Here is an 11,846-nt window from a genome sequence, read left to right as displayed (position 1 = left end):
TACTCTTGTACAGGTGATGCATTAATTTTCACGTGGTAGGGTTGTAACCCTCCGCGTATAGACGCGCGGTATAGGGTACGTAAGGGACAGCGAGACTTAACAGATATGTAGGTATTATACCTATACCTTCGTCGAATCATCGGAGGAGCTGATATATCCGGTGGATTGTATAATATAAGGTTGACAGCCTCCATATTTATATCGATGCCGAGGGTATACCCATTGACTCTGCCACACGACGCACCCACTCTCTTGTATATATATAAATATACGTGTACGCTCAAGTGCACCACTCGTGGAGCTTATACTCCTGATGCATGCATGGGAGCTTTATCGCACCCGTTGGAGAGAGAAAAGTTGAAGCGTATAATTTTTCCTTTGAACCGCGTGAATGGAATCAACCACGAGTAGGTGAAAAAGGAAAATTTCCTTATTTTATTATACATATATGTAGAGGTTGCCGCGATGAGCAAAGAGACAGAGAGAGATCGCGATGGTCAATTGTGTTGCGCAACGGCTCTGATGCGCGATCGAGAGATGATAATGAATTTTCCATACGAGGAACTAACGATTAAGTCTACATTATACACCGTAGACATACAATATAACATCCACCTACTCGGGTTCTTTGTCTCGCGACGAGCACGTCTTAAGCGAGATACCCTATTGCTGAATAACCCCAATGTGATGGGTGGGGGGGGGAACTTTATATTTTTACCTATACATACGTTAGCATGGGGGAAAAAGGAGTCACCTTTGTTATACCCGCGTGTAAGAGAAGAAGCTTGTATATATATATACGTGCGGGTGTGTGAAAAGCACCAGATGGCGGTCAACTCGAGATTCCAGTACGCGTTGCACAAAAGACGCGCGGAAGGTGATGAAAAGTGTGTGTGTCGGTCGCAATATCTCGGTTTTCTCCTCTACTCCCCCCCCCCGGCCCTCTCGACACGTTGGCCAAACAGAGACGGACGAAATGTATCTATATATTGGGTTTCACGCGGGAGACACGTGCGGGAAAAATAGAGAGCCAAAGAGTATAAGAACCGAGGGGGGTGTGCGTCTTGGTCTGGCAATTTCGCCGATCGCGCGTTCGCGGATGCGGTACTTTTTTTACGCTTTTTTTTTTTTTTTTTTTTTTTTTTCTTCTCTTCCTTTTCGCCCCGAAACCTGTCTTATCGCGCTCACGACGCGCACCCGCGGGTTCACGGGCCGTGGGGGTGTCTCTCGCTATCGGATATATTAGTACAGGGTACATGACGCGCAGCCCCTACCCCACCGGGATTTGTAGAATTTTTTTTCCCCCTCTCAAAGCTCTTGCATATATAACTTTGTAAGTATATAGGTGCAGGTGCTGGTTGATGGATACATTAACCATAGGATGACGATGTACTCGAGTTGATATGGGTGAATCAGAGATGTTGCATCGCAACGATCGAGAAAGTTAACGATCACTGGTGAGTTTTTTTTTTTTTTTTTCCTATCCTCATCATTATGTTTCTTATTCATCGATGCAACTGTTCAATGATACAATCACCAAGAGTCTCTAATATTTGCAGATCAAGCTCGTTCGTAAGAGCTTGTGTACCTATCTTTGTTCTCTCTCCTCTTCGAGGGGAATATACATATATGTACCTTTCGCGGGATGAAGGAAAAAAAAGCTCACGAATGACGTTCTATAATACCTTTATTATCATAAAACCAAAGGCTTGACGAGCTTAAACGGCCAAACTTCTCGGGGATGATCTGCCACTGTCCCTCGACTGATGGGCTTTAATTTTGTTTAGCACTTTCCTCTCGACTTTGCGCTGCGGTGCGGCTCTATTACAAGATAATATGTGCGCAATTGCCCTTTTTATAATGTGTCCTTCTGCATCCATGGGAATTCTGCTTGTCGAGCTTTAGCAAAGATGCGCGAAAGAAAAGGGCTATGCAGTTATTGTTCGCGGGGTCAAGTGTTTTTTTTTTTTTTTTTTTTTTTTTTCACCAAAATTTTGACCGGGAAAAATAGTAATACGTATGCGATATTGATCCCGTATCGGAGAATGCCCATCACTATATACGCGCGCGTGGGAAGCTTTGTTTCCTGGTCGTCCGAGGGGCATCGCTTTTATTGGCGAGACTCATATTATAGTCGGTAGGTCGTGCTCTATGTGTATACCCATATTTGTACTTATACCCGTGTGCGTTAAGTTGACGGTTGAGGCACATCAGAGTGCAGCTAAGAAAGTTGAGGTTTATATGTATTACATATAGGGAGTCGTCGCGAAACGCGAGACGAGTCTTTCGAGATAACGATGTGCCGGTGGTGGCAGCATCTGAGACTCGTTAAAAGGGGAAAGGTGCTTACACTATGATGTACAACTGACACGTGTGTGCAAGTATAATGTGTATACACGTATACATCGACACACCCTTCATGCGCAAGAGTAGTGTGTCAAGTGTCGCGTTCCCGTCTCTCCCACGACTCCCCATAACTTGTGTGTGCTTATCTTTGTATTTTTTTTCTTTTTCCCTCGAACTTTGTTTTTCCTTGTCGCGCCCGCGTTGTTTCTCATACCGTCATCGGTGAGGTGTTTGTTGAGATGACTCGCGCGCCCGCGCGTGTGTGTGTGTCTGTGCTCAAGTGCGAGGCGGAGATGCGCCCCCGAGCGAGGGAAAAAAAAGCTTTGCTGGTCGGACGATTTCAGGGTAATTTTCAGGGAGTAAGTTAATTTATAGGTATGCACGTCTGTTCTACATCATGTGCATTGTTTTTAAGCACGTGGCATCGAGGCATACTTGAACTTATGTACTGTTTGTTGTTTAAATTACTATTATTATTTATTTTATTTTATTTTATTTTTTTTTTTCATACAGGTAAAAAATCATTGCTACTCTCATTTTTACTTCAAAATACGCATGTATAATTTATATAATACGTACACGTTCATTGCAAAAGTATAGTTAACGCGGTGTGTCAGTCGTATCGGAAGAAAAACAAGACAATCAAACGAGCAATACCTACCGATTAGACGCTCTCCTAGTAATAACATGTATTTGTATGCGTGTATACTCCAAGCGCGCAAACGGGCGTTTCCGGCTCTATTCGTCAAATGCAAAATTGCCACAGTAGGAGGTATACACGTGTAGTCCATCTAATTGCAAGTCGGATGAAAACTTTGTCTCGTCATCGTGCGCGTATCAACTTTATAATCGTCTTTGTGCAGCTGATCATACGTGTACCTTTCAACCTTTTAAAAATTGTTTTTTTTTTTCCATCTCTATTCCTCCTCCCTTTTTTTTTTTTTTTTTAACTTTTCACACCCTCAAACAGGTATAGGGCTATATTATGTGTGCCGAGGCCAAAGATAGTGCGACGGAACATGAATATTATCTCGTCCGGAGGGTGGCGAGAGATGCATGAAAAACGAGGCGTTTTATGGGAAGTTCGTGCGAAGGAGGGAGCAAAAAAAAAAAAAAAAAGTAATAAAAAAAAAAGGGGCGCGTAAACGTTTTATTACTTCATCGGCCGAGCGCACTGTAAACCATTTATCCTTCATTTTGCACGGGTATAGTTGTAATAACGCGTTGAAAAAAAACAAAAAAGAAAAGAAAAATAGCTTCCTTCGTTCATCATGTAAATAAAGTTCGTACGAAATCTGTAAAATTTCGATACATCGACGTAGCTCGGACGCGCCCGTACATCGGCACCTCGCTATCATTCATTATACTATTCCACTCGGAAGAGGTGCCGATGTACAGGATATTAATATATACTCTGCAGAGATATGTATATATAACACGCGCATGGCGGGTTACACGCGGGGGTGGACAAAGTGTGAAGACGAGATAACGCTCGGATGGAATCGGGAATCGAGTTACCGTGTAGAGTGGCCGCGGGGTTGGAGGGAAAGATGAAGATTGGGTTGTACATACATAGAGGTAAGTTTTTACACGGCACAAAAAAAATTTCACCTCCCCCATTATACTAATTGTCGGAGTGATTGATTTTTGCGGTAGTTTTTTTTTTTTTTTCGTTCTCTTTACAACCAAGGAGAAATTTCCGCGCCTGGAGGAGACAAAACAATTAATGTTGTCCAAGTTAGCCCGTGGAGCGGAGAAAAAGAACTTTGCGATACTCGTTAACGAAAAATTATGGTTGTACGCGGCGTAGGGGGTGTCTGTCAAGTGCAAGCGGTAAAAAGTGAACAAAACAAAGGAAGCCGACCGATCGACTCTCCCTCCGTTGTGGTGGAAAAAAAACACGCGGTGCACCCGCTATCATTGGAGCAGAAAAGGCGGGGGGGAGGGGGGGGAGCTACGATACGTATAGTCCGATCAAAGTGTGTGGGCGCGGCTAGCTCGTGTCGAAGGTATTCGGGTCGCCAAGGCATTTTCGCGATTAGGAGAAACGAGGCGCGAGCTCTTGATGCAACCCCCTTACACTTTTTTCTTATTTGTTCCTTCATTGCTATCTGGCCTCGATCGGTGATTCATTCGACTTTCTTTTTTTTCCTATCGTTATACACAGGGTTTCGTGCTTTTTTTTTTTTTTTTTTTTTTTTTTTTTTTTTTTTTTTTTTTTTTTTTTTTTTTTTTTTTTTTTTTTTTTACAAGTGACAACAATTTTTTCATGCACGTGCTTTTGTTTTAACTCTCAAGAAACGCCCAGTGCAAAGGACAAAAGTTGCAAGTATAGAGCACACCTTGGGATTGATGATGAAAAATAAGTTTTATACTTTCATTGCTTCGAGCGATGATGGAACCCCCGCTGATGTGTCACAATTACGTCTAGCCACTTACAAGTAATTATGCCAACGGACGATGATCGAGGATCGAGAATAGCGACGCCTACAAGGTTTTTTTTTTTTTTTTCTCATTCCATCAATCTCGCATTCGCAGCTTCGTTTCTCCGAGCGAAAAAGATATCATCAGTTTTATTTGCGAAGAGCACAAGTGGTTATCCATATTATCAGTATCCCTCGATTATTTTTTTTTCTTTTCCTCAATATGCACATTCATTAGCTCGTACAAATTATTCCAATGTTATACATTATGAGCGTTGATCTTCCAACGAACTCTAGCGTCCTTTGGGTGCGGACTGACACTCGCGTATCGCGTTAAGACAACGCGTGATACAGTCTCCGGGATTTCGGATACGTAAACTGTCGGGTTTATCTTGTTACTATCCATATATATTTTTTTTTTTTTTTTTTCACTCATTAAATCATTGTCACACTAATACCCGTGTAGATTTAGAGCAATACTTATGTCAATAAAAGCGTAAAAACTGAGAAATAAAGACCGAATGGATTTATCTTTAGCTATTAAATTGAAGTGCAATTACAAGTCACCGTATAAATTGTCACGCAGTTTTCTCCTTCGTCGTGTCCATCGTTCGATTGGACAATTGGTAAACGCGGTGCTTATCAAACCCGAACGCGCGTATCGTAAATTATAAGCTTGGATTGCGCAGGTCGGGAGTAAGCGACACTCGTTTTATGGATTGTTGTGGGTGTACATTATGCGTGTACGCCCACAACGCGAGTCCACCCATTAAACTTTTAGGAAATTCCCTCATCTTTCAGCGTCATTCAAACGCCCGATCGGCCACACGTGCATTAATTAATAATACGTAATTTCGAAAAATTGGACCTTCCGTTCGATGCCACGGGGAACTCGGAACTTTTCCAAAGGTTGGTTACTCTCTCCCTTTGTGTCTAGCCAACAAAGCGACAAAAAAAAAGAACGAGGAGATGAGCCGAAAATAGACACGGCTGCTCTTGCAAGAAGTCGGAATGGCAAGGGTAGATGCACATGGGGTGCGTGCACGGAGCACTTGTGGGGACGAAAAAAAAAAAAAAAAAAACAACGGAAAACAAAGGACGAGCAGAAACAAAGTGGGGGCAAGCCAAGGGTGTACGCATTGTACGAGAGAAGAAACAGCGCTAGATTTCCCTGGCGTATGTATGTAGAAGGGGGCAGTTACCTGTACACACATATACCTACGTACACAACACTCCCACGTGTAGGTCTACATTTCCATAAACAGCTTCTCCACGGATTTGGTTATACTCGTTGGAGGGTGGCAAACTCTCGATGGGAAAAAAAAAGGAAATTAACGCGATGGGGAGAAAAAAAGAAGAGGGTACTTTTCTTTTGGAATTTCGGAGCGGTAAAGTTCGCAGACGCGTAACTATTTTCTGCCGGTGAATTTCTCAGTGGGAGCGACGCGTTTACCGATTTGCCGATCGTCTCGTTCTTACTTACACGTTCCTTGGCCTGTCGAAGGGAATAAATTTTCCTGCAGGAGAGGGATGTTATTTGTTACCCTTCGTTTTTTATCTTGTGTATATATACTTTTCGCGGAGCGCACAGAAATGAACGAGCTCTTCTTTTTATCGGTCGCTCGCTTGTTCTCCTTCTTATTAGGGAATCCGTTTTATGAAGCTGCGCGTGGGGGCGGGGGGAGTCGATAGCAAATTGAGTTTGGGGCAAAATCGATTCGTGATGATATCTGCACGTGGACGATAACCCATGCCTCCCGAGATGAGTTTTCCAAAAAATACGCTATTTACCACAAGTGTACACATACACATGTACAGCGAAAAAAAAAAAAAAAAAAAAAAATCAAACTAGCTCTTAAAATTTAAAGAGACATAAGCTTGTGGTAAGAAAGTCAAGATACGTTAAGTACACGTACGTGATGAGATCATCCAGATGGTGGATTGGAAAATAATTTTACACCAAGGGTAAAAAAATTAAGTGCGCGTTTAATGTTAAAAATGTGGGGCACTATGCTTTCGAGGAGCTCGATAAAACAAATTTCGACCGAGACCACTTTCAAGCGGTGAAATGACATTTGCATGTAATCTTTTGGTACTTCCCCGACAATGTGGCTCAATTTCATGTGCAAATTCTCGCCGCTCCCTAATTGCAACTCCTGCCAACTACTTCATTTGATACCCCTTTAAGAAAGTTAAAGCGCAAAGTTTCTTGAAACAACGAAAAAATGTACTCGATTCTTCCTCTCTGTATAGGTACAATTAATTAAAATATAACCACTTTCTTTTTCTCCCGCAAATTTCGTTCGTAATCAACGAACATTCACGGGTACACTTCAACGTTGAACAATGGCTTTTCGTTATTCCTATGAGGTCACAAAGATTTGAAATAACTTTTGCATTGACGCTCGAGTTTGCTCAACGTTACATACGACTTTTGTTAATCTGTTTGCTTTCTTTTTTTTTTGCATATCAGCCTGCAAGAACAACGCGGTGGTTGCTGGTGTTTCGTGTGTACTTTGTACATTTTACAAAATTAACGCAACTACAGAGAGACGCACGAGAGAGATAAAACGACGCGTCGCTACGTGAAATGAAAAAAAAAAGAAAAAGTCAACATGTGTATACATACGAGCATTACGTGCGGACCATGGTTTTCTTCGACTGTGCAAATAATTGAACAGTTGCGCAAATCCGCGTCGCGCTACGAGAGACTCTCTCGTAAATTATTCTGTACACCGGGACGCGTTTAATTTCGATATTCGCTCGGCCCTCTGTTTGCGCACGGAAGCCTCGATAGGTACACTTATAGGGATAATCACGTTTTCCTTATCTCCTCTTCTGCGGGTCATTTGCAAAATTTTACGCCTCTTTTTTCTTCGCGATAATACACACTCGTCAAACTATACTGTATTCGATGTTCCTTCTTTTTTTTCTTTTCATACTCCCGATGTGAGGGGCAAATAAAAATTTAATCTCATTTTTGAAATTGGATAAAAGCCGCAATTATCGGTAATGGGTATGTATACAATGCATCGTTGGTTAAAAATAATATATAAAAAAAAAATCCTCTCCACGGCGAGGTGTTCCACGTGTACCTGTTGGGGGAATTTGATTCGTTTAAAAAAGTTTGAGTGGCCAGTATGTATATATTTCTTTGGAACAAACGCGTTTTATTTCCAGCCATACCGATTTGATCGATTCGCATCACCTCGAGTTAGCTGCATTTCCCGCGTACACCTCGTTGGCTTTATTTTTGTGATGAAAAAAAAAAAAAAAAAGGTATGGTATCAAGGAAGCCGAAGCTCATTCGTCATTGCAACTGTTGTAACTCGCGAATCGTATTGCATCACGTGGGAAGATAAAAAATACGTACGTACGCGCAGGCATGTGTGACGATTTCGGAGAGGAGAAGAGAAAGAAAGAAAAAAAAATGTAAAACAACTCCTTGCGTTGGTTACATTTGCGTCAGTTGTCCAAAAAAAGAGCATATACAACGCAGATCGTTTCTAACGCGGTTCTGGAAATGGAAAATAAAAATCGCGTCACGATGGACTCAGTCACTTACACTAGACTTACCTCGTTTTCTGGCACTACATTCAAAAAGCAGCCCGACGCAAGAGTGACGAATCAGAATTGACGTGTGCACTACTGCTAGCTTTTGTTTGTTGACAAAATACTCTTTTATTATTCCCCGTATGTGGAATAAGTATGTATAAGATACTACCCAAGTGTATATGTAACATGTACGAGTAAATACCTCGGATATCTGATGACTCCGACGGCGAGACTGTTCCCCGATAAAGAGTTTAACGACTCGCGAATAATGATATCACACGTCGTGTGTTTATTGTACAAATAAATTAATTAATTTGTTTTTGGAACAAACAAAATTCGGCCGCACGATACAACGATATATGGCGTTACGTTTTGGGTGCTTACCACAAAATTAACACATTACCTATTTTGTTGTATATATATATTTGTACATGTATACGCGCTACGTCGTCCTTGCGCGGCTAGTCACGCTACCGTCTCATTTCTGCATCATTGGGAGTATAGGATATATAGGGTACAATGGAAAGCTCCCGTGCACCGGTACATGAGCGAGATATCGGCGCGTGACAGCGTCGCGTCTTTTGTTGTATATGCACAAGAGTGGGGGACAAAAGTCGGTGGTTAGAGCTCCACAATACGATTGCACCAATTATTTATACATATATATTGCGTGAAGGGACCTTCGATGGGTGCTCAGTTGGTTGAATTAAGGTGTTGGCAATCGCGTTGTGTTCGTTGACCCGAGAAAGGGGAAAAAAGGAAGCACGGAGTTTATGAATATTCCGATCAAAAGTGACAAGTTGTAATAGATCAAAGAGTAATTGAATCGTGTAACGTATCCGCGGTTCTGAGGTGACGTTACTTCATCTTGTGCTAACGAAAAAAGAAGTCAAAAGTACTTATTATTATTTTGTGGGAACAACAATAACAACAAAATTTATTGAAATCCCTGAACTGTGTTTGGCTCCTTGAAGTGAAACGGAGCACTGGTCTAAAAATATACGCTCGGGCCTCGGGGGAGCCCGGACGAAAGTGAAAAAATTGTCAACCTACGTACATTTCAATATTTCATCGTTATATCTCTCAACAAAATCAGTTCTTATCGAATGGCATTAAATGCGAATATGAGCTCGCCCACACGCGCACCACTCGAAGCTTGCACTCTTTTTTGTCTGGATTCCCCCGAGGCCTTAATTTTTTCCTTTTTTTTTTTTTTTTTCATTTCAATGACTTTGACCGAGCAAAGATTTCGATCTGTTTACCGATCTTCGCAGTCGTGCTATCGGAATACAATATTTACCCGCATTTGTGAAAAATGTTGTTTTTTTTTAGGCGCGACTCTGCTCAACAGTAACCATACACAGGTCCCAACAACTATAATTTCGAGTAGTTATCGTCGGATCGGTAAAAAAAAAAAGATTGGCAAGGCAAGATTAATCAACGTAGACCTACACACTTCGTTTTGATAGTTTTTCGCTTTATAAACTCGAAAATCGATTTAAATATGTTGAAAAATCAGAATCCAAAAGTGTGTATCAGTCGTGCCTTTACGATGTGCGCAAAACGCGTAAAGTAAATTCCTCATCGGTTCACAGCCACCTGTTTCAATTCGATCGTTATCTCGTACAACAAAATATACACACATAATATACATATATGTATATCATCCAACCGGACCAACTCGAAAGCTCATTGAAAATCATCGCGAAGAACACGCTCTCTCTCCGAGCGATTGCCGATCTTATCCTCGTCTTGTTCATTGTGTACACCTACGTGCGAAAGATCTTTCGCGTCACCGCGTATAACATCGCTTGCGCAATATCTCGAATCGCGTAAGGTCAGGCCAATGCAATTGCAATATTGCTTCATTCGCGATACCTTTTTTTTTATGTATCCTTGCGGTATGCAAAAAAACGTTTTTATGAGTGGCTGCGTTAAATTGAATAAAATTAAAAAAAAAAAAAAAAAACCCAAAATTTAAGATTTCAAAGTGCCGCGTACGAAGGGATGAGAGAACGGGGCACAGGTGAAACGAGAAGAGAGAAGAGCTACAGCGCGCAAGTATCTTCGCCAAGGATAAGGTACCGGATGTGGGCGTAAGAAGACGAGGAAGATGGGAAGGGGGTGACTTTTAGCGTCAGCTGAGGCGTTGCGCGCAAGAACAACGAGCTTCCTCGCCGTCGCGTGCGCGACATAGGGGCGGGGGTGGCCAAGAGTCGCGCTCAAGGGGATAGGTAAGGGGGGGGGAGATGGTCGCGCCGGCGGCGGCCACGTGGTGACGACGAGTATACATATACATACACACATACACGAAGAGAGAGAGAGAGAGAGAGATCGCAGCGGTGGCGGCGGCGGTGGTGGGGCTATCTCGGCGACTTTATATGTATATTACGAAGCCGTGGGCCAGGAGCACGAGCAGTTTGCCGCTGGCTAACCAGTCGGTCGCACCGCGGCCTCCTCGCGTTACTCTTGTATCTTACCTGTGCGCGTATCGCGCCGCGATATACCGATTTTTTTTATTTTCCCTTGTTTTTTTGTTTTGTTATTATTTGTTGCTCTGCTTTTCATTACGGTGAAAGTAAAAGCAAACAAAAAAAAGTGAGGACTCTCGTTTGTTTGTACATTCTTACTTATCGTCATGTCTGCTGAAAATAGTGACGACGGCGAGTGCGGTGTGATTTAGATCGTAGAGAGATCGGGAATTTTCGCCCGTCACCCACACACGAACAAAACCTGGTGCGGTTTCGAGTTTGAGCACCTTCAGTACCGTCTCGGTTGACGTTAAAAACGAGCGAGACAGTAGCACCCCACGGTGGTAAGGATCCGCAGGGCGATACTAGTCGGGGCCGCGAGAGGAGGAAAATGATCGCGCTGGCGTGGACCTTTTTCGTCGTGCTGTCGATGGTCGTAGCGTCCAGTCAGGCCTTCCACACTCTGCCGCTGACCGGTAAGAGGACTTTGACCTTTTTCTCTCTCGAGTGCGCGCACCTGCTTGTTTGTTAATTTGCGGTGAAGAAAAAAAAAAAGAAAAAATTAGTGATCGGTACGTAGGTGCACAAGCTTGCGTCTAAATACACCACATTGGAGGGGGGTAGGAAGCAAAAAAAAAAAAAAAAAAACCAGCAACGAGCGAGTGGAAGAAAAAGAAGGGTAGCGGACGTCACTCCTCGTTTGTGTTTGCATGTATGTATATGTGTGTACGGCCGATGCAACCCCGTTTTTTTCCCATTTATCGTAATTAAACGCGTGTTCGCCCGCGTATTAAACTAAAACCCGCGCTTGTCAGACCCACGTCCGTCTTCACGGGGGTTGGCGGGGATGTACATACAATTAACGAGATTTCGTCCTTTTTAATAACAACCAAATTATCTTACAACACAACATATATGTATACTTAATTTATTTACTTACCGATCAATACACACGTGTCGCGTACAGATTGGACGTATCTTGACACGCAATTCCAAAACGACGCAATAATATACTGTGTACTTGTAGGTACGTGGCTCACCGAAAACGATA

The 11,846-nt window shown here is 42.6% G+C and overlaps 1 protein-coding gene across 1 annotated transcript in view; it reads left to right on the top strand.

The window, feature by feature from the left end:
- The first annotated feature begins 10,812 nt into the window (after window positions 1–10,812).
- Window positions 10,813–11,846, top strand: part of LOC106645685 (uncharacterized) — a 34,949-nt gene continuing 33,915 nt past the window's right edge. Inside the window, exon 1 of the mRNA XM_014361599.2 lies at window positions 10,813–11,271. Coding sequence (XP_014217085.2) covers window positions 11,187–11,271 — 85 coding nt within the window. The 5' untranslated portion in view covers window positions 10,813–11,186. The remainder of the gene's footprint in view (window positions 11,272–11,846) is intronic.

The sequence above is a fragment of the Copidosoma floridanum genome, unplaced genomic scaffold, assembly GCF_036245765.1.
Source record: "Copidosoma floridanum isolate Cflo_tuat_1 unplaced genomic scaffold, Cflo_Japanese_pri ptg000019l, whole genome shotgun sequence".
NCBI lineage: Eukaryota > Metazoa > Arthropoda > Insecta > Hymenoptera > Encyrtidae > Copidosoma > Copidosoma floridanum.
The sequence above is the reverse complement of the archived record's forward strand: the minus strand, read 5'-3'. Positions and strand labels throughout refer to the sequence as shown.